This window comes from Wasmannia auropunctata, unplaced genomic scaffold (assembly GCF_000956235.1).
Source record: "Wasmannia auropunctata unplaced genomic scaffold, wasmannia.A_1.0 LD336064.1, whole genome shotgun sequence".
In the NCBI taxonomy this organism is placed as follows: domain Eukaryota; kingdom Metazoa; phylum Arthropoda; class Insecta; order Hymenoptera; family Formicidae; genus Wasmannia; species Wasmannia auropunctata.
This window is the reverse complement of record NW_012026826.1, coordinates 805,924-828,685: the sequence shown is the minus strand read 5'-3', so window position 1 is coordinate 828,685 and position 22,762 is coordinate 805,924. Positions and strand designations below refer to the sequence as shown.

General features: G+C 39.4%; 4 protein-coding genes across 5 annotated transcripts; 3 read left to right on the top strand and 1 right to left on the bottom strand.

The window, feature by feature from the left end:
* Positions 1 to 579: 579 nt before the first annotated feature.
* On the top strand, positions 580 to 1,911 carry LOC105450261 (U1 small nuclear ribonucleoprotein A). 2 transcript variants are annotated; one of them, XM_011690017.1, is made up of 3 exons: positions 580 to 693; positions 958 to 1,199; positions 1,372 to 1,911. In XM_011690017.1, exons 2-3 carry the CDS (start codon positions 963 to 965, stop codon positions 1,825 to 1,827), a joined length of 693 nt encoding a protein of 230 aa, XP_011688319.1. In that variant the 5' UTR covers positions 580 to 693; positions 958 to 962; the 3' UTR covers positions 1,828 to 1,911. The 2 variants fall into 2 exon arrangements, with proteins under 2 accessions (XP_011688319.1, XP_011688320.1); XM_011690018.1 differs by having other exon boundaries at positions 928 to 1,199.
* A 1,558-nt stretch (positions 1,912 to 3,469) lies between these two features.
* On the top strand, positions 3,470 to 4,922 carry LOC105450298 (UPF0160 protein MYG1, mitochondrial). Its single transcript, XM_011690083.1, has 4 exons — positions 3,470 to 3,588; positions 3,671 to 3,907; positions 3,990 to 4,191; positions 4,275 to 4,922. Exons 1-4 carry the CDS (start codon positions 3,470 to 3,472, stop codon positions 4,635 to 4,637), a joined length of 921 nt encoding a protein of 306 aa, XP_011688385.1. The 3' UTR covers positions 4,638 to 4,922.
* Positions 4,912 to 13,671, bottom strand: LOC105450297 (pupal cuticle protein-like). Its single transcript, XM_011690082.1, has 6 exons — positions 13,660 to 13,671; positions 13,112 to 13,408; positions 12,441 to 12,633; positions 6,197 to 6,372; positions 5,561 to 5,878; positions 4,912 to 5,255 (listed from the first exon to the last, which is right to left on the bottom strand). The coding sequence occupies exons 1-6, from the start codon at positions 13,669 to 13,671 to the stop codon at positions 5,067 to 5,069; spliced, it is 1,185 nt and encodes a 394-aa protein (XP_011688384.1). The 3' UTR covers positions 4,912 to 5,066.
* Positions 13,672 to 15,245: 1,574 nt separating this feature from the next.
* Positions 15,246 to 20,535, top strand: LOC105450296 (pupal cuticle protein-like). The gene is made up of 5 exons (XM_011690081.1): positions 15,246 to 15,257; positions 16,018 to 16,484; positions 18,626 to 18,728; positions 19,103 to 19,341; positions 19,996 to 20,535. The coding sequence occupies exons 1-5, from the start codon at positions 15,246 to 15,248 to the stop codon at positions 20,207 to 20,209; spliced, it is 1,035 nt and encodes a 344-aa protein (XP_011688383.1). The 3' UTR covers positions 20,210 to 20,535.
* Positions 20,536 to 22,762: the final 2,227 nt, after the last annotated feature.

Here is a 22,762-nt window from a genome sequence, read left to right as displayed (position 1 = left end):
TCGAACGAAGCAAATTTGGAGCACAATTTTGAGACCTCATTTGTTCAAAAATATCAATTAGATCAAAAGTTATGGACGTTTTTCGTAAAAAATCGTTTTTTGGATTTTTTAAAAAACTAAAAGGGAGCAATTTTTTATATTTATCAATATGGACGGAGCAAATCGGGAGCATTATTTTAAGCTATTGATCGTTCAGAAATTTTCATCTTGCGGGCTAACTTCACGAGGGTCCTCAAGTGGACCGTACCCATGGATACAAGGCTTTAGGGTGCGTTCCCACTGAGCGCGTCACGCGTCGCGTTATCCGAATTGACCAATCAAAACATTCCATTATATTGCGTAATTTGTCGCGCGATCCTGGATTTCATGCAAAAAAAGATTATTTTATCTCTAGAATGTCGAGTAATCTAATCGATGCGTCGTGCAAGAAGTCGCGCGGCAAATGATGCAATAAAATGGGATATTTTGGTCGATTAATCGTGACGCGACGGACGACGCGACGCATGACGCGCTCAGTGGGAACGCACCCTTACATATATTCACGAATTGAGACAAATCGTACATCTATATATACTTACTGTATTTATGGTCATAGCTGATACCGTGGTAAAGACGCATAACCTAGTGTATAACGTAACCTAACATATATCGTTTTATTCAAATTTCGTAGGAAATTAATAGTTATTTGAATACGTAAGATTCTTTACATATATAAATTTATTTTATCATATTAACAATATTTTAGTATTATAGCAATTTGTTGAAGTGTGTGTTGTATGTGTGTATATGTATACATATATATCTATATCAACAAACATTAAATTTGAATATTTAAGTTAAAAATATAAATATGTATATTCATATTTATATTTTTTAACTAAAATATTTAAGTTTAACGTTTATCTTAAGCATTATTTTTATTTACAGAAGATAAAGTATCTAATATCAATGTTTTAGTGAAAATGGATATTCGTCCAAATAATACCATTTATATTAATAATTTAAATGAAAAAATCAAGAAGGAAGAACTAAAAAAATCATTGTATGCTATTTTCTCACAATTTGGTCAAATTTTGGATATTGTAGCTTTAAAGACAGTAAAAATGCGTGGACAAGCATTTGTTATTTTTAAGGAAATAGCAAGTGCAACAAATGCCTTAAGATCAATGCAAGGCTTCCCATTCTATGACAAACCAATGGTATGAACTGCATAAAATTTTATCTTTATGTATATATTTTGTACATTACAATATTTTTATATATGTACATATTTATATCGCTTATTTGCATATTATAATTAATGCAAATATATTTATATTATATAAATATATATAGAGATATAAAAATAATCTTTTTTAAATGTTTTTGTAGAGAATACAATATGCTAAAACTGACAGCGATATAATTGCCAAAATGAAAGGTACCTTTGCCGAACGTCCAAAGAAACCAAAACGAGTTGTTCCAGTAGCAGATGAAGAAGCCAAACGTGCCAAGAAACGTGCAAAGGAGCAAGCAAAACATTCACAACAAATTGGTTATCATGCTAGTGTACCTCAACATCCACTTGTTAATACTGCTGTTCCTGAACAGCCACCTAATCAGATATTATTTTTAACAAATCTACCAGATGAAACAAGTGAAATGATGTTATCAATGCTGTTTAATCAATTTCCGGGTTTCAAAGAGGTACGGTTAGTACCTAATCGACATGATATCGCATTTGTTGAATTTGAAAATGAAGTTCAATCTGGAGCAGCAAAAGATGCTCTTCAAGGTTTCAAAATTACACCTTCACATGCAATGAAAATATCATTTGCAAAAAAATAGTTTTATAATCTTTTTATATTATTCATACTACAATAAAATAAAAATAAGGTGTAAGTCGAATTGCATAAAGATAAATGTAGTAATTGATAATTGGCTTTGATTATTAACTTTACACAATTTAAAATATTTCACTTAATATCCAACATTATTTTATAATTGGAATTCAATGAACATAATGTTATTTCAATGTGATTTATTATATTACTGCATGATAAGTTATGTCAGATAATTAGATATATTAGTTTAAAAATATACATATGTAAGAAATAACACATTTAAAAAAATTTGTATTCCATTTGAATTTCATGCAAAAATAAATAATGTGGAAGAGTAAAATTGCTATTTAAGAAATTTTTTTCTTTCTAAATTCCTATTACATTTGTGAAATATATTTTTTAATGAATTAATTTTATAAATCTATGAAATTTGTAGGGAGAACATTTATTATTATTATTTAGGAATATATATATTGTATAATATTGTTTATACAGACTAGATTGGAAGGCAAAGTTGTTACACTTTTCTAGATAAATAATGCAAAGAATTTATCAGAAACTATATACTATATTAATAAATATTCATTATATAAAGGTGTAATTTATATCTTATTAATAAAAATATCAGAAAACAATTTGTAACAACCTATCCCACAATGGAAAAGATTTCCAGATAGTACAATGCTAGCAGTATGCCAATTAACACTGCTAGCAAATTCAATCATAATATTCATAATTATATATAGAACAGATTCCTATCCACTATGTCCTTTTTAAGCTTGGTTTCTGCTTGTCATAACTTGTCAGCAGAATATAACAGAAATACAAAGGCGCATACCTTGCCATCCTAATGAAATGACAAGAACCAAGAATAAATTTGTCAGATACTAACAGCAGAGATATACCAGAAATCGTACATGATGTGCTGTTATGATGTGATGGCATAAATGCACAAAAATAAATTAGAATATTGCAATTTATAATTAAATAGTATATTGTATTTTTTAATTAATTTTTGAATAATTTGAAAGTAAGATTTATAAAATAGAAATTGAGCTCTTACTTTGCGTCTCAAGTTTGTCAGTAAACTGAACAATTTTTCATTGTAAGGGTTGTTGCCCTGTTTTCAAACAAAATCATAGGGTGCATTTGATTAAGCAGTGGTTAGGGCCCAGAGATCTTGAGCTGGAAACCGGTAACTGCCGGTAACTGGCGGGAGTACATACATACATACATACAAGCTACAGACTTTTGCATAAAGGTCCATCTACAATGAGAGTAGTAAAGCCCATATCAAAGCCGGTTCTACATTAAGGTCCATCTACAATGGGAGCAGTAAGTCGTAAGCCGTAAGAAATTTACCAATCGCAGTCGATTATTCTTCTCATATTCGACTGTGATTGGTGAATTTCTTACGGCTTACGATTTACTACTCTCATTGTAGATGGACCTTAAGATGTCTTGCGTTATGATGTCTAAATGATTTTCTCTTGGACGTCTTACGTTCCATATTTGAATACGCTTGCTATCTGGATAGGAAGCTTTTTAGTTAAACACAATATCGAAAGTGAGTCACAATATTGAAGCGAAATGAAAATATTGAGTTGTGGAATCCACTTATCCCATTACATTGGATCACAGAATTCATGGTGTCCCATTACATTTTTAGATCTCGAAGTCAGAGTGTCTTGGATACCTGTGATATCGTGGTGGACGTCGGCGGAGAGTACGATCCCTCCAGGCACCGATACGACCATCACATGAGGTAAAATAGCATGCTTTTTAATTATACACCATTAAACAACATTTCTCTATTTTTGTTATTTATTCTTTTTTTTTCATATCAGAGAATTCCAGGAGACGGCGAGTACTGTTATGAAGAGGCCAGGATACAATTGGACGATAAAGCTAAGCAGCGCGGGACTGATCTACTGCCACTTCGGTCATGAGATATTGAGGAGTGTACTTTCGGACGTGACAGAGGACAGAGTCATCGATGAGATCTTCAAGAAGATCTACGACACCTTGATCAAGGAAATTGATGGCATAGACAACGGCGTGCCGATGTACGATGCCGAGCCAGTGTAAGTGGACGCTCGAAGTGCACAACAGCGCAGATTTCTCCGAAATTATTGTACAATAATTGCATTTGTGTTTGCACTACAGGTATCGGATAGTTACGGATTTAAGCGCGCGCGTAGGTAGACTGAATCCCCAGTGGAACGGCAAAGATGTGAATATCGAGAAGCAATTTGCGAAAGCCATGGATTTGGTCCTGGGGGAATTTTTGGAATTTGTACAGTACGCGAAGGACGTTTGGCTACCGGCGAGGGACGTCGTGCGACGGGCTGTGGAGAGTCGATTCGACGTAAGGAGAAACCACTTGCTCCGTCTGTCTTTTCGCTTTAGACATTTCCGATTCTCTATTTAACGTAAGATATTTTTGACCAGGTTGACCCGAGCGGAGAGATAATAGCGTTGTCGCAAGCGGTACCGTGGAAGGAGCACTTGTTCCAACTGGAGACGGAGATGAGCGTGTCGCCGTCGATAAAGTACGCCATTTTCGAGGCCGACAACGCTTACCGGGTCCAGTGTATGCCGGTGGCGCTGGGAAGTTTCGTGTGCAGGACGTTCCTGCCGGAGGCGTGGGGCGGCTTGCGCACCGACGCCCTCGTGGAAGCCTGCGGAATCGAAGGCGCCACGTTCGTGCACGCCGTTCGGTTCATCGGCGGTCACAAAACCAAGGACGGCGCAGTGGCCATGGCGCGGAAAGCGCTCGAAATCGGGAAGGCCGAGGTGCAAAGTGCAGAATAATATCTAGACCGTTAATTTTAGAATTTTTATGAATTTGTCCGTGGTTGTTGAACAGTTTTTATAAAAACAGCTCGAGTTATAAATGCAACTCGTTCGTGTACATACAAGTTTCCTTCCTATTTAAAGACTCCGATTATTTAATACACTCATTAAATCACGATGTAAGTAAATCATTTCTTTTGAATTCGTTGAATTTGTCGTACGTCAAATACCTTCGAATATATTTAATATGTGTATAAGGATGGATCAAACGGCGCATAAATTTATTACAGAATTTCTTAAAAATGGCTCGTTTATTGTGTAAGTCTCCTCACATCAGATCCATATAAAACATGGCACAAGTGTCTCCGCATGTTCCTTCGCGATCGGCGGGAGAGATAGCTTGATTTTAGGCGATACGTGATTTCCCAATGGTTGCTTAACTCCGCGTCAAGCGGCGTTTCGGGCCGCTGCCTGAGCGTGTGCGGCCAAGTGTGCGGCCTTAGCCTGGGCTACTTCGGGAGTGTCGATTACTCTGCCGTCGGGTCCAAGTGGAGCGTAACTGTAAGCGTAGAACGCAGGCGAGGTGGCGTACGCCAGGGCACCGTATGGTAGCAGCCCGACCGTCTTGGCAGCCTCCTGCGTGGAAACGAACATTTAATTAAATTCGTCGTCATGTCGTTGCGAAGGGACGTCGCAAGAGACGTGAATCAAACGTCTCCCAATAAAAAGCGGAAATAAAATGTGAAACGAGATGAACAGATCGCGGCTTACATCTGAATCTATACAACATTTCTATCTGCCGCCAGATCAACGTTGCACCGGCGGCGCTCTCGACTTTTAACAATAAAGAGCGGTTACTACGATTGAGTATCGGTCACGAATGGCCGTTGCCGTTTGCGCAAGCGTCTCTCTGTAGCTCTCTGAAACCGAGAATGTCGTACTTGGGCGTGAGCGGCGAGATGGGCAGCCTTGGCCTGGGCGACCTCAGGTGTATCCACCACCCGGCCGTCCGCGCCGATGGGCGCGCCGTACGTAATCGCAGGTGCATAAACCGCAGGTGCATAAAGGGCGGGCAGGTATCCGTGGCCGAGCGTGTTCCTGGCGGCCTCGTAGGCCTGGGTGGCGAGATGCGCCGCCTTCGCCTGCGCCACCTCCGGCGTGTCTAGGATCTTCCCGTCCGGCCCGAGCGGCACGCCGTAGTGAAATGTCGAGTAGGCCGGCTTCGCGGCCGCGATGGCGCATAATGCGAATAGAACGATCTGCAAAAGAAACGCACGCGTAACGTCTTGTGCGTATATAGCTGTCCTAAATATTTAATATCTTCGATATCTGAAAAATGTCCCAAAATTGGAGAGATTGAAGATGCTAACTATGGAAAATCCTAGCGATCAAGAACAATATTGGTTTCAAAATGTTATAAAGCTTTATTATAACTAATAAATAAATATAGATATTGTCAATTGTATTATTTGACGATAATCGAGCTAATCGTGAAATAGATCGTTGGATAAAATTAAATTTTCGCCCGTAAGACAATAACTTCCAGGGGTCCGCCGTGCCGATCGATTGGTACTCACGAGAGCCCTCATGTCTTTATCAGCGTGACCAAGCGCTGCTGGATGATTACCAGTACTCGCCCTAAGGTATGGACTGCTATGTCGTACCGTGTCGCGGCTCGGATCCCCTTTTATATATGTGAATCCTGGTAGGGAGTCGTCGACCCGTAGGAGGGGACCACACCCTGCAGCAAGTGCTATGCCGCGAAGAGACTGACATTGACATTACGTTAATGAGGCCCTGCCACCGTCTGAATCTGCCCCCGGGGAGGGATATGTATCTCTCCTCGGATGTGGACGCGCGCATCGCCGAGGTCAGTCTCGCACCGTCTGCCGACTTCGTCGGCCGGCTCTTTTTCACGCTCATCATCATCATCATCATCATCATCATTATCATCATCATCATCGTCGTCATCGTCGTCGTCGTCGTGAAGGAACGACCGCCAAGGGCTCCGGCGAACGCAACAGGAAGTCCGGCGCGGTACGCCGCACGAAGGGTCGATTACTTTTTGCTGGATGCATCGCGCGGAAGGTGACTCCGGCCGTAAAGTCTCGTTTATTATCGCGAAAATGATGGATATAATGAGCGTTCCTCTCTCATGGACGTGTAACCGCAACGTGCAAGACCCATCATCATCTTCGTGCACGTGAATTTATGTAGCGTACCAAATAAGACTTAACTGAGTGATGTAATTAAATTCAAAGACGAACACGTTAGCTTTTTGCTATGCTGGATCTCGCATGTAATTTAATCGGCATCAGGCTTTTAATTCATTCAGGCTGACTCACTGAATTCTGCTACCAAATCTAATACACTTTGGTCTCTTAAGAATTCGCGAATTCGCGATCGCTTTAACACGTTTTTATACATTTAAAAGTATATTAAATGAAGGTGTGAAGTTGTGATGTCTCGAATAATTATAACCGCATGTCGCGGCGGTATCCTAATAATCCTTTTATTCACAGAGGACAGAGATCCCTATATTCATTCGCGAGAAAATAAATCTTCGATAAAAAAGAAAAAAAAAAGTAATCGACAAGGTTGCGTATCGCCGTATTCAGCGGAGGATTCCCGCGTTCACCACAACTTCCCGATACTCACAGGTGCGGCCGATCAACGGCCCCGTCCTTGCCGATATCGAAGCGAAGCTGCCGAAAGGTGGAAGGGAAAGGAAGGGACAAGGCGCAATTAAAATGTATGAGGTGTGCGACGTAGAAAAAGAGAGCGCGCCGAAATGAAGGTCGGCCGCGCGTCCTCGAGAGATCGAGTGAGGTGGGACTTTTCCTGGATGAGATCGGCATGATCGAGTGGTCGCTCGAATCCTTTGACGGAGCGACGTATATCCGATACGTATCGGCAGGTGCGGGCGCGTCTTTTTGTTCCCGACGTCGAAAATTCCGCTTCCTCAAGGTCTCACTTCCTGAACGAAACTCTCTTTGTGCCGGTCGAAGCGGTCTCTCTCTCTACGCGAGACGTTTAAATCCCGTGGTATCTCCAGCGGGAAGCGAAATTCTCGAAGAGTCGAGGATTTCGCTTCGGAAACGGAAGCTCCTTTCGTTGGAAATTAAGACGCATTAATTTCTAGGATATATTTCGGAGAAAGTATCTTCCACAGAAACCTTTCAGAATTTTACTCAAGGAGGCTTGGAGTTACGGAGGAGAAGAGGAGAGGGGCGGAGGGGGAGGGAACTTGCAGAACCGCTTCCTCTTAATATTTATTTAAGCGATTCGTATCTGTTACATTTATTAAAACGAAATGTGTAGTAAATTCGTAACGCCTTTATAAGCGTTACGTTAATTATACGCTCCGCGCCGACGTAATATTGTGTTGAGCAACGGCCGAGATATACATTTGCACATAATGGCGAATTGTTAACCTTATATGGTTTACACGTACGTAAATGCGGTGAGTTAACCCAACTGGTTAATTAATAAAATGTCTTTAAATAATTTAATAAATAATTAATGAGAGATCGCAAGTGGGACACTTACGAAAAGCGCACTGAGAAAAAAATGCGATTATCAGAAATTTAAGTACAATTTATATAGTCATTGTCGGTGCCAATTATATATTTATACTTGCATTTTAACCATGTAAGTAATAGCTGTTTCAACTGCATTAGATGTTATGTGTATTATTCATACTACTTACAACTATATCAAAGTGAAGTGAAAGTAATTTTTTTATTTTTTTTATTCATTCATAATTACGACTACACATTTACTACATACATATTTTTTTATTTTATTTACTATTCGTATCTTGATATTTTATATATTATTATATTAATGTTTGAAATTATAATTTATGATACAAATTTTTTATAGCTAGTAATCATGATTGGGAACGTTATCTTAAGAAAGTAACGCTTGACCGTTATTTGTTACTGATTTTAAAAATTAACACATTATTGTTACCGTTACTTGAAAAGCAACGATTCATTATTTTTTTGTTATATTCTTTTTTAAATAAATAATAATTTTTTTAAAATAAGTTTAATTAGATTTTAAATTTATATTATTTGGTAATTATTATATTAAGTGTAATAAGTATTAAAATTTAAAACTCTAAACTAGTCTGCATACAGAGCAAATTATTTATTCTTATAGAAAGTTAGATTAAATTTATTGTTTTTAAACATTAATGTAATTATTAAGAGTGCATTCCATTATTCACTATTAGTAATAAAAATTTATAGTATGTAATATAAATTATACATTTTTAATATTGGTAGTGATTATCGAAATGTAGATCAAGAAACAAAATATTTAAAAAGAATAAATTAAAAATCTATTATGAAATAAGAAAATAAAAGTATAAAAAAAGTAACGACAAATTCGTTACCGTTACTGTAAAAATGTAACGACGGTTACCGTTATAAATAGAAAAAAGTACAGATAGATAAACGATCGTAACTGAAAAAAAGTAACGAAAACGGTAATGGTGATAACGCGTTACTTCCCAACTCTGGACTAACTATAAATATAATGAATATAATTATTATTATACTATAACATTAGTAATAACTAAAAAGAATTGAGTGTCTAATTATAATTATAAATATTTTACCATGCAATGATAGTCATAAATACCAAACGCTTTTTTCAATGCGATGTTAAAATCATCCACGTGGTCCGAGCATTAATGTGTAAACCTATTATATAAACGAATAAATATGTATTGAAATATATTAATAAATACATATTATATTAATAAATAAATATATATATATATACATATATATATAAATAATAAATATATTAATATATATTTTATTTCATATGACAACTTTATTAAATTTAAAATATATTAAAAATTACCAACGATCTTTCATATGAAAAGAAATACGTCTACGATATATGAGGCGTACTATAAAATGTCAAAATTGTGCAAACGCGTTTTATATGAATGGGTTGTAAGCGCTGTGTTTTATCACGTACTAACATCTTGCGTGGAAAGTGCTGCTACGAGCGGTGAAAAATGAGGCGGTGCCACAACGTTTTCACTCGCACTTCTACTCGGACTTACACGTTTTGAAATTTTAACCATTTCAACATGATTTTTTTAAATTAAAAATTAATTAAATGCTTTTGCAAGCGACAACTGTTCATATCTTTAATTATTACGATAATTTGTCGTTGATTCTTTTCGCGATATTTTTCAGAAAGCTCTAAGTTTTCCCTTTCTCCTGAAAAATTCAAAAAAATAGCACTCACAACATATCGCTCTAGCGATCACGTCTCATATGTATCGACATATGATTTCGCAACGTATACTCGTCATTACTACGCATGACCGCTGTTCGGAACAGTTGCGTTGTTAATTACTCTTTAAACGCGAAGAATTTTCACTTGTTTTCACCATTTCAAAATTGGACGAGAAATTTTCCCGCGGTATCTAGAAACTTTCCCGCGTGCGTGGGCGCACCTTTAATTATTAACGCACAGATACGCAACGATCGACGCGACGGCGACGGTCGCGGCGAACACAAAAGCCCTTTTCCTTGGAATTCGAGATAAATCTCGGCGACCCTATTGTCTATAGCTATTATCATAAGCGCATGCACGTGCGGCACGTATGGCCATAATCGAGCCGGGCATGGCCTTAAATGCCCATTAAACGACGTCCGCAATTAGCCGGCCAACTTGTCGTTTTCCTTCGAGAGCACACGCGTACGTGTGTGGGCCGAGAGGCATCGATCCTCGCAGCGATATCCCTAAATACCGATTAGGTAGATCGTGGCCTGGGCAGTTACAGCGAACCGCGATACGATAACTCGTATATACTCGCTGAGATAATTACGCGCGTAATTATATAAGATACTTTGAGATTCGCGTGAAAAATTGCTATGGAAAATTGCCTCATCGTGAGGAAATCGACTTTCAAGTTTGACGAAAGAGTGAAAAAAAGAGAAAGCCGACTATATCCCCCATCAAATTAAATGTAAATACACGTAATGCGAATGTAAATACGCGTTGTAAGGAAAAACGCAAAAGAAGAACAGGAAAGATAAATATCAAAAAGATTTAATGAAACGGGTTAACGTTTTTCATTAATCATAAAATATTCGTAATTAGCGTTTTTTCTTTTCCATGGGACGAGAAGCATTTGTCGATATCGCGAGCGATGTCGACGATTGTAAAAAATATGAAACGTATAGGGGTGTCGGAGTCGCTCCGTGAAATGTTGCGAGCCTTGAATCGAATTTCGACTGCGACGTATTCGGAATGGGAGCTCTCTCGGCAGCGCGGTTAAGTGATCGGATCAATCATTTCTCGTTCGCGCGGAGCGCAAAAAGACGACGGAAAGGTATGCCGCCAGTCGGCCTGCGAGGCCGCAGGCGGATGTTGACAGGTATGCCTGTTGCATACATCAAACGATACGAATGCTTACAGCGTGAGGTATATACCAAGTATATATGTATCTCTTCAAATCACGCCTTTTCTCTTCTGGCGTTCATAAATTGTAACACCGGGTCAATATGCCGTCGTTTACAAACTTTAAAAAGCTACATCCTACCCAACATATTATTCTATTTAATAAGTGTACAACCATCCTCTTACACAACATAATAATTAAACATGATCTTCTACAGACAAGGTGTAGCGGTAAGATTACGTGTAATGATGTTATTAAGTAGTGCAGCGTAGCAAAGTATTTTATAATTTCATAGTACGGTCTGACCGTCTGTTTGTCTGCACCTTCGATTGCCTACCTGTAAGATTTCTTAGAAATGACTTAACTTTTCAAACTCTGTTTTCGTCAATAGATGCCCAAGGACTTTAACTTCAGACAAAATATGAGTCAAATCAGTTGACCCTAAGGTCAAAGGTCGTTTAGCTCAAGAAGAGTTTAAAGTGTTAATTTTATAGAATGTTGTATTGTATCATATTTCGACATTTTTCGAAGTTTTTCCAATAGTTACAACGCTGAACTACTTACAATTAGTATATCCGTTGCAAACGGTTTGTTATGATATGTTATGATTCAATTATTATAGCATAGTATATCCAAAATATATCTCTCTTTAAATTGCGCCTTTCCAAACGTTTATAAATTATAATTTAAGAGCGATGTTCCATCACTTAAAAGTTACATCCTGTTCAATACTCTAACTAAGTTAACGGTCACAATCGTACATAATATTGTAATTAAACATGATCTTCCGCAATCAAGATAATAGTAAGATTACTTGCGATAATATGTATTATTATAATGTTAAGATTCGATTGTGAAATAACCATACGCACAAACACGTTTTAAATACGAAAATTGAATTTCCTTAAAGGTGTACAATAGATTTATTTCATAAGTCAGCTTTCCTGATTTTGCGAAGGAATCTATAATCGGCTAAAGAAATATTTAATTCAGTAGAAACAGCAGGTATCGGGAGCGTACTGTTGTAATAAAATAGGAAATCAAGTAACAACGGAATGCTTAATATTTCTTACAAGCTAAAATACGTCTTAGATAACGAGTCGATGCGTGAATCTTGCGGTTCAGCCTGAAAGCCGGTGATGCAAGGTGCATATCATTTACAAACGTTCATCACGAAACCCGAATGCATTGTATAACAAACTACCGTCCATGTAAAATTGAGGAACGCGTTTTCCAATTGCGCAAACTCTGCGGCATCGTTATGCAGTTTTATAATTTCTACATATTAAAATTTTGTCAGCTTGTTGTCACCAAGTTGGCCGCGAAAGAGCGTCGGTCACGTTGCCGCACGTTCCTTTGGTCGCAAAATCAGTAATCGTCGTAACCATTATACGCCCCGTCGTCGTGAGACAGGGGGCTCGACGAGTCACCGTCGTAATAGCCGTCGTGGCTGTAAACCGGTGGCTTGTAAACCTGCGAATGATCGTACGCGACAGGTGTCGCGGAAGCTATGTGATTGTACGCCGCCAGATGCGCGGCTCTCGCTCGGGCCACTTCCGGCGTGTCTACCACGCGACCCTGAAAATGAAAGAGACGATGAAGTAATGAGAGAGCGATAGGATTCCTGCGGCTCTTGCGAATTCCTGACTTTTCTTCGACGTTGTCATATTATTTTCAAGTTAATTACTTAATTTCCACTATTTAGAAAATGTGTAAAATTTATTTTCAGAAATTTCTACGGAGTAAAAAATATATTACGAAGTTAAAATATTACGGAATAAATTACTGATACATATTAAATTACGGAATTAATAATAGTAATAATAATAATATATCTTTATGCCAGTGAATAAAATCTGAAAATAAAACTGTAAGAAAAGTAAAATAAAAATGTTATAATATAATAAAATTATTATTATTATTATTAAATTATTTGAGAGAACTAATCTAAACTGAACATATGTTTAGAATTATTTCTGCATTATTGAAAACGTGGAATATTTTAGCATCGAATCCCTCGATTGCTCATTCGACTGAACGAGAATAAAAATCTTACGTCACGATCTAACGGAGCAGGTGGCCCGTGATATCCGTATCCGCTGTGATACATTTCATGTCCGACCGATACGGGTTTCGCGTATCCGTGATAGTCCTGATTTTCCGTGTAGGAAGCCGCGCCGTGCGGAACCCTCGCGGCAGCTTCCGCCGCGGCGGCGAGATGCGCCGCTTTGGCATGTGCTACTTCCGGCGTGTCCAGGACCCTTCCGTCGTGGCCTATGGGCGCCGGTGGTCCGTGGTACTGGTAATGCGTCGGTGTAGCCAAAATTATGGCAATGGTGGCGGTTAAAGGGATCTGCGAGCATAAAAGCGATCGATGGAGCAACATCTCTCGATGTCAATTATCGGTATTTTAATAAAATTAGTTTCTGAATATTTATTATTAATCGGAGGGAAATTTCATCGTTTTGCGATTCCCATTGCAAATTTTATCGCAATTCCGATAGTTTATCTAATTAACGGTATAGGGATGATAATGTCTATATATATTCGACAATTTCTTAATTAACTATTCAAAATAGTTGTAATTCAACAAAAGTCACTTACCAAGGACTTCATTGTTACGTTCAATCTTCAATCAGAAGTGTCACCGTTTTATAATCATCAGAAAGTAAAATGCTCGGCTTATATACTCGTACAATCGGTGATTTAATCTTACCTAACAGCATCACCCCACCCAATACCGTTCGGCTAATATTCGGACAAACTGATCGTTCGATTTTTGCGAAAGTGACAAGATACACAATCCTCGATATTTTCGCATCAGCGGCGCGAGACTGTATAACGCACAGAAAAAAAAGATGTATTAACAATCTAACTGAAAATAATTTTGTTGATTCAATAATAATATTAGCCAAACAAATGCAATACACAAATCTTGTCTTTATAAAATTTAACTTTTTTATTAATATGGAATTAACAAGATTATTTTTAATTAGACTGTTAGCTAATATTGTATAATGCAACATTATTTTTCTTCTGTGCGGAGCATGCAATTCATTTAATCGCGCGATTATTTAGATCCGTTCGTCTAATTGTTAATGGAATTGTCTAATAGTTGATGATTAGATCTCGCAACGAGAGATCAGATATACAGCATATTTGATTGTACTTGATGTAATTATTAACTTTTCTTATTATCCCCGAAGTAAACCGCGACGGCTCATTAAGCAATTAGACGCAGCGCTTTTACGTGACGGAGAATTTCCAGCGGCCTTTAATTTCGAGATAATAAATCGCGGGATCGCGTTACGGGTTATTAGTCCGCGAGCCTGTATTTTGTCATACGATATTCATTAATTACGGTCAGAAGAAAATGTCAATGTCGACGAGTTTAATATCAGAGAGTTAGCAAGAGTGCAGCTTTTCTTCTCGCGGAGACAAGAGAGTGACAGCGTTTAATCGGCACGTTAGAGACTCGACGCGATAAACGACGACGTCGAAAAACTCGCGCGATTAAACTCGCTTGTCTCTCGAATATGCTCTCCTCCCGGCTCTACGTCGTCGGGTCTCTCCAACCTTGAGTCTCTTTTCTCGCGCGCGGCGTTCGCCGGTAAATCGGGAGATCTCGAGACGAGGTGTACGAGGGAACCGATCGATCGATCGAACGGTTCCCATCGGCCGCCTGACACTTTTTGCCGTGCCAATTGTACAACATCGCTTGTAGAACGTTCGCGTTTTGGCGCAATCATAATTCCGTTCTTGCGCCGGCACATTCCGGCCTCCTCCCTCTATTCCTCCCCTTTTCACTTTTTCTCATTCTCTCTTTCTCTCTCTCCCTCCCTTGCTCGCTCTATTCTATATTTCTCTCTTTTTATTTCTAGCTCTTTCACGGTTTTTTTCCCCTCTGCGCTACCGATTTTTCGATCTGTTCTCGAAAGTCGCGCCAAAATGGTCCACTCGAAATGTATCTCCACACATCTCGCCTTTCGGGATAACCAGCGGAAAAACCGCGCCTCCTTCGCGTTTTTATCGTATGAAAATCAGGGCGGGCCCGTGTTGTAAAACGTTTCGCGTTTACGCTATTTAGTGCAGACGTACTAGACGCTCGTATTGTTCGCCGGCTATATAAGGTCTACGTGGCTCGATCGTACGGACAGAGATTCGCCTGATCTTGGATAGTGCGCGCAAGCATGAAGACCCTTGTAAGTACTCGATTTTACATCGATACCTCTATCCCTGAGCTTTCTCGCAACTGAAGGGCTTGCTGCAACAGTGGGTTAATTCATATTTTATAACAACTCTTTATAAACCCTAAAGTTAAAGTGATGAATTTAATCTGGAGTTCATTTTTTCGTCGTTTTTTATAATATGTTATAAAATATGGGTTAGCTCACCGTTGCAGCAAACTCCTTTATTAACAAAAATATTATTTTAAAAAATAATACTGCATTAAAATTATATTTAAGTATATTTTATCATTCGAAAAATAATATTTTTTAATATTGTTATTTTTTGAATAATAATATGTATTTATTTATTATTTTTACTACAATAATATTTCATCATAAAAATATCATTTTTTTCAAAACAATACGCAACTTATCGAGGAGACATTCCGTTTATCATTCAAAATATAATAATATTTTTTTATTTATTATTTTTACTATAATAATATTTTATCATAAAAACATTATATTTTTTTCAAAACACTACGAAACTTAGATCGAGGAGACATTCTGTGCAAGGCTCCATTGTTAAACTTTCTCACACAATATAAAAGGATCGCTTTCACGTCTGATTGTGAATATAATTTTCGTTTTATCCCGCTTGTGGATCTTCTTCGCGGCGCGCGCACAGAGAGATTTTCGATAGCGATTCCCTCGTCTGTGACATAATTCCCTCCTCTTATCTCTCGGGATCCAACTTTAAATCGCTCATCCGCGTGTTGCTCGCCCTTTACAGATCGTCTTATCGTGCCTCTCGCTGTCGACGCTGGCACTGCCGGCGTACGCGCCTTATGAGCCGTACGTTAACGGGGTGCACGGCGGTGGATACTATCACGGACCGCCGGCCCCGCTGGCCCACGACGGCCGGGTGATCGACACGCCGGAAGTGGCCCACGCCAAGAAGGAGCATCTGGCGGCGCACGCCGCGGAGGCTGCCAAAACGGCGCACTACGGGGGCGGCTTTTACGGTGGCGGGGACGGGGGTTACTACGGGGACGGAGGGTTCGGCGGAGGATACGGAGGAGGATACGGCGGGGGGATAGGAGCCGGCGGACACCTCGGCTACGCCGTCGGACACGGCAAGTACCACGGCCCGCCGGCGCCGCTCGGCCACGACGGACGCGTGGTGGACACGCCGGAAGTGGCCCACGCCAAGGCCGCGCATCTGCACGCCCACGCCGCGGAGCTGTCCAAGCATCTGCCGTACGCGACCTCCTACCCGCACGTCTTATATTGAAAACCCATCCCCCTCGTCGAGGAGCATCGTAAGGAAGGATAACCGGAAGAAAACCGTATTAACTGCTTGTCTGCCGCATTTAATAGCGAAAGAGTCGCCCTCAAGGGATTAAGTGATATAAACACGTCTTAATTACGTTCACGTTGGCGGATGTGCATCTCAAATGAACGTATAAATTCTCTTTTGTATACGCACGCATTATAAATGTAACGATACAATAACAAAATAAAATGTAACGTATAATATGAATAAATGATTTTGTATCAGAGATTCGTTTCTTCTCGTATCTTTACGTGGCGCAAAAAAAATATATCGCGAATATAATTTTTGTCGATAATTTTAAATGGAACAGGAAATTAATACTACGCCCTATGTTTTTCTCTCTCTCTCTCTCTCTCTCTTTCTCTTTTTCTCTCTTTCTCTTCATCTCCGTGCAGCGTTTCTGCTGTTGGAATTATTTACAGAGCGAGTGCAAATGTTTTATTTCACGCGGAATTAGAGAGGAATTTTTCTCGCGCGGTTCTGCGGTGAAGTGCTGGCGACGTGCCGAGCTCAATTACGGTACTCCTATACAGCGCGGGTTCGCGAGTGTCGATCGTGCGTATCGATCACTCACGATCAACTTGCCGAGCACCGTCAAGCTCGGCTAAACGCCTAAACACCAGTCGGGTATTGCGTTGGTGACAAACCGCGCAATACCTTTCAGATCAGACGTGCCAATAGGGCCCGATCGATGAACTGGCCAAGCGGCCAGTTGCGACACTTAGCGACACACCGCCGTCGCCGTTTTAGTAATTCAACAACTATTGTTATCGCCACCCCGTGACATACTATTGTGATTGATACGACACGTGCGGATAAATAAACCCATAAACCGCCGGGTGTAGTGGGTGTAACTCCATTGCGTGATCGCGGCCGGAAGATAGAAGCACGAGATAAAATCGCAAATTGGTCTCGCAATCAGTTACACTTTTTCCTTTTTAATCAAATGTGTGTATGTGTATGCGCGCGCGCGCTAATGAAAATTTACCGAGAGCTTCACTCATAATATCATCAATCATACACAGTATTTGGCAATAAAACGAATTCATTTCTTATATTTTTGAATTTTCAGACAAAAAGATTTTAGAAGAGAGCTGAAAAATTCAAAATAAATTGAAGGAATTAGACTTGTCAGAATAAATCAAATATATTAAAGTAATATATTGAAGTGCCTATCGAGTCGCCACGGGTGCGTATTAATTTTTATTATTATAATATCCAACCACATACAATTGGCGCGCAGTAATATTTGTCGGTCTTGAAATACAGTTCTTACATGAAATCGGAATCCACTTGTAACTAATTGAAGAATTTACACAGCATGGTGTAAGATACATATATAGATTTATTTTAGAAGAATTTAGAAAATGGTTCTTCTGAAATAAATCTGTATCTTACACCATGCTGTGTAAATTCTTCAATTAGTTACAAGTGGATTCCGACTTCATGTATAAGAACTGCAGTTTCAAGACCGACAAATATTACTGCGCGCGAATTCTTCTTTCCAAAATAAATCTTGAATATCTTTCAAAATATATCTCTATATCTTTCAATGGTACATTTAATCGAGAAATTAAATGTGGACGAGGTTGAATCATGAGAATCTCGAGTAATCCTTTGCGAAGGAATCCTCGCGACTTTCCGATTTAATTCCCGATGGCGCGTTTGAAGATAAGCGATGCCGGGAAGATCTTTGAGGAGAGTCCTCGTCACTTCGGCGAAAGTCGGCGAAACTCTTAAATGGCTGCGAACTGCATTCGGCACGGATGACGCGCATAGCTGCACGGCGTAGTTACAGCCGAGAGGCGCACTTTTAATTTCGCGACGCGAGGTCACGGGACACGCGCGCACACGGCTGCCCATTGTTACACGCACGGCGCGAGAAAATGTTACGGGGCACGGCGGTTGCAGTTAAGGAGAACGTTTTTCCTGGGTGTGGTTGTTACCCCGCGCGTTTGTCGCACGCCGCGGATTAAGCGGGGCACGGGACAGCGCCCGATCGCGCGACTCTCGTACCCCTATAAATTGCACCACGCGAGTTGATGGCAGCCGTAATGCGGATCTAAGCGCTGCACGTGCCGACGGCCGCAAGTGTCTCTTGCCGAGATCTAAGGGCGATACGGGATACCTTTGGGATACGCAGGGTGACCGCGATGATCGGATACCTCGTGAGTACTACGCTCGCGAAACCCGGGCAGAGGTGTGTCGCGAGATTAACGTGCCCGGAATTCCTAATCCGATTTCTCGCATCTTGACAATCGACACTAAATCCTTATGTCTAAGTCTTATTATTAGTCTAGCTTACTAATGTCACTAATTAGCCAATCGTTTGTCATCGATCGTAATTTAGTAAATAACTTATCAAATTTAATCATAAAATTCTCTTCCTTTTCATACCGTAAAAGAAAAAGAGACTGTTTTGTCCTAATGGAAGTATTGTTTTCAATTTCGTACGCTTGCTTCTTATTCAGATTTGAAATGAACGACAAAAAGTAATAACGAAAAGTCAATCGGATGTAAGATTTTACTATGTATATCGTAGATCCTCCTACTCGCAATGTCGAGCGCTATTCTGGCGGCTCCACAGTGGTACGGACATCATGCTTCTCCGGCGCCGTTGGGCCCGGACGGTCGCGTGGTGGACACACCGGAAGTCGCGCAGCTGAAAGCAGCCCATTTGAGCGCTCTGGCGGATGCTAATGCACGGGCACCGAAGGGATCGATCGGCGCTTACGGGGGGCCCAGCGGATACGCTTCCGGAAATTACATTTCGCATTACAGGTTCGTGTCGAACACGTTTTTCTACCGAAACTGGATCTCTCTGAAGCGTTTAGATTCTTATATGTATCCACACGCAACTAGATTACACTGAGAAAATTAAATGTTTTGATTATGTGGTACCGAATATATGTGTGAATATATAGAATGCATTTTAATGAGACTAAATAGAATATCTATTATCATGGTTAGAATTTATTATCATAATTCGAATATTTTATAGTTATAACGCTTTGAATTTAATTGAACTTAACTATAAGAATTCGGTTAATTAATACTTTCGGTTAGATTTATAAAAAAAACTTTATAGTTTTTAGTTATATTTAGTAAACGTTTTTTACTTAAAAGATATGACCTTATACGAAATAAATTTAGTATTATTACCAAGAAATTCTAGTAATATATTTACACGAAAATTAAAAATCTAGAAGGATCTATTTTGATTTGTTCATATACTGGTTGAATCCACCAGATTATGCAATCCAATTATGCAATCAGATTTTTTCCGGTATAGAAACAATGCTTTCTAATTGAGAAAGAATTGTTTTTTAAGATTCTATTTTATTTAAATTCCTTTCCGGAAAATCTCTAAATCTACCAAGAGTCAATTTTGTCAAACTAAACTCTCTAAAATCGTCCGACTACGTCATGTTGCAGCGGACCACCGGCCCCGCTGGGCCCGGACGGCCGCGTAGTTGACACGCCCGAGGTTCAGCAAGCCAAGGCCATACATTTCTCTCTCTACAATGCGGAAGCGCGGCGCGTGCCGGCTGGTCCAGCCGATCCAGTTGCCGTTGGCGCCTACGATCCATCCTGGAACAATGGCGCCTACAATTCCGCTTGGGACGGCCCGGTCGGCAGCTACTATTAATCCGAATACGATAGAATGATCGGATCAGGACGACGCGACGCGCGGAGCGGAATGCGCTTCCGCTCGTTCAGTAAACGTCGGCGATCTGCCAGCGAAATCGATCGCACGATCGCCGATCGGTCGTGCCTGGATCCATCCGTGATCCCCGACATCCTTCCCAGCTACCTCAAGAAAATTGGAAGACTAAGATGCCACATTACTAACTACCTCTCCGATCAGCTCGAACAAACAGTTCTCTCTCGCCGATCTACCACGGAAAGAACAATTTTGCTGAATCCAGATCTGAAAATAATTTTTGTTCAATAATCAAAATAATTTTGTGCGACAGTCAAAGTGATTGCTAGAATATCAAATATAGCAATGCTTATCAGTTCATTCCAACAAATTATTTTGATGATTCAACAAAAAATTATTTTCAGATCTGTTTTTAGCAAAATCTTTAGACCTTTCAACAAAATCGTTCTTTCCGTGTCCGATCGCAACCGTGGCGAAAATTATAAAGATCGAAGCGTAAGTCGAATGTACGCGAAGAGTGACAGAAGCGTAAATTGAAACTTCTAGGAAGCCGTAAATAAAAAAAAATAGAGAGATGTTAGATAAGAGCAAAATAAAGAAATGTTTACCTCTTAAAAGGCTCCTTTTACGTTCCCCGTTGTTCCAAATTACGCTTTCTAGAAATTTAGTTTACGCTCTTCTGTCACTCTTTCCGCACATTCCGACTCAAGCTCCAATTTTTCCCTTCGTCAGAAATATCCTCCTGTCCGCGATGATTTTCAACGTCACGTTTCATGCATTTCCTATTTGTCGCGCGCGAGTATTCGTGCTGCCGGTGTATATGGTGAAAAAAATATATGCATATGGGATAGCAGTGGCGTGCAGAGATAACTGCTTCCGCACACAGTCCGTCCCCTCCGATCCACACGACTTGAACGTTTAAAAGCTGAGGGAAATTTATTTTTTTAAATTTATATAAACACGGTAAAGAACAATTTTGCTGAATCCAGATCTAAAAATAATTTTTGTTCAATAATCAAAATTATTTTGTGTCAAAATGATTGCTAGAATATCAAAACGTTTTATAGTAATACTTATCAGTTTTAACATTCCAGCAAATTATTTTGGTGATTCAATGAAAAATTATTTTCAGATCTGTTTTTAGCAAAATTTTTAGGTCTTTCAGCAAAATCGTTCTTTCCGTGAATCTAGAAATTTAAATACTAAATACATCCCTTCACAAGAATTTACATAAACTTACGTCTCTATATAAACGCCTGCGCTGCGAGTGTGTTAATTACGGCTCTTCTTCTCTGAATGGAAAGATTCTATTGCATTCATTCACGGCTGTTTGCTGCGCTGCGCGGCGCTCATAACATTTTCGATATTATCGTATTCTACCGTTATACTCGGGTGTCTGCTCTCGCGCGAGAGTAGTACGCGACATACAAGAGATCGTTATCTGCTGAACCACGTTGTTGCATATCTCGTTAAGCATGATTAATCGCGTCCTTGCTAATGGGCACGGGCCGTCTAGGATCGCGCAGGATAACTGTCTCGCATTATCTCGCAGTCATAGAAAACCAGTTTCCTCATATCGTTTCGCTCCCAGCGGTTGAATTTTCACTTCCCGCCGCTGCTAATCGCAATCAAACAATCCGAGATCTATTACAGTTGATTCACATAATATCGAGATGTTCGTTGTCTTTATTCGCACGAGCGTTTTCTACGCAACCAACCGCAACGCGTCAACGCGTGACGTGCATTCGAACGAGGTTTTCTTGCGAAGCACGCCCGATTCGCGGACGACCGGTCATGGATCACGGATTACTCCGACAATCCCTCCAAGGTGTTCCTCTTCTTGTTGCCCAACGCTTCGTATCCTCGAAAATTGGCAGTCCATATTATTCACTGGACAATGAAACTCTCAAGGTGTAGATTTCTATCAAGAGATCAAGAAATAATTTTATTAACAGATATTTCTTACAATTTCTTTATATATACACGGAAAGAACAATTTTGCTGGATCCAGATCTGAAAATAATTTTGGTTCAATAATCAAAATAATTTTGTTGGAAACTCAAAATAATTGCTAGAATATCAAAACATTTTATAGCAATGCTTATCATTTTTTACATTCCAATAAAATTTTTTGACGATTCGACAAGAATTAATTTTCAGAGCTATATTCGGCAAAATTTTTACCTTCCAACAAAATTGTTCTTTTCGTGTATTGACTTCAATTATCTATTGCATTCAATATATGTATTATAAATGCTAACTAATTATATGTATATTGTAAATGCTCCTATGTCATTATTCCACAAATGTTGTGTCAGTGGTAATGCATATAAAATAATTTCATTAAAAATCATGCTGATTTTACGCGCGTGAGAAAGAAAATTACTTGATTTCGTTAACAAATATTTGCCAATTTCTTTAAAATCGTCGGCTTAAGTCATTCACCGTATTTGGTATATAATTGGAAACGCATACTCTCATGCCATTATTTCGCAATTCCTTTTGGCAATAAGACAATATGAGATAGAGTGTAAAACT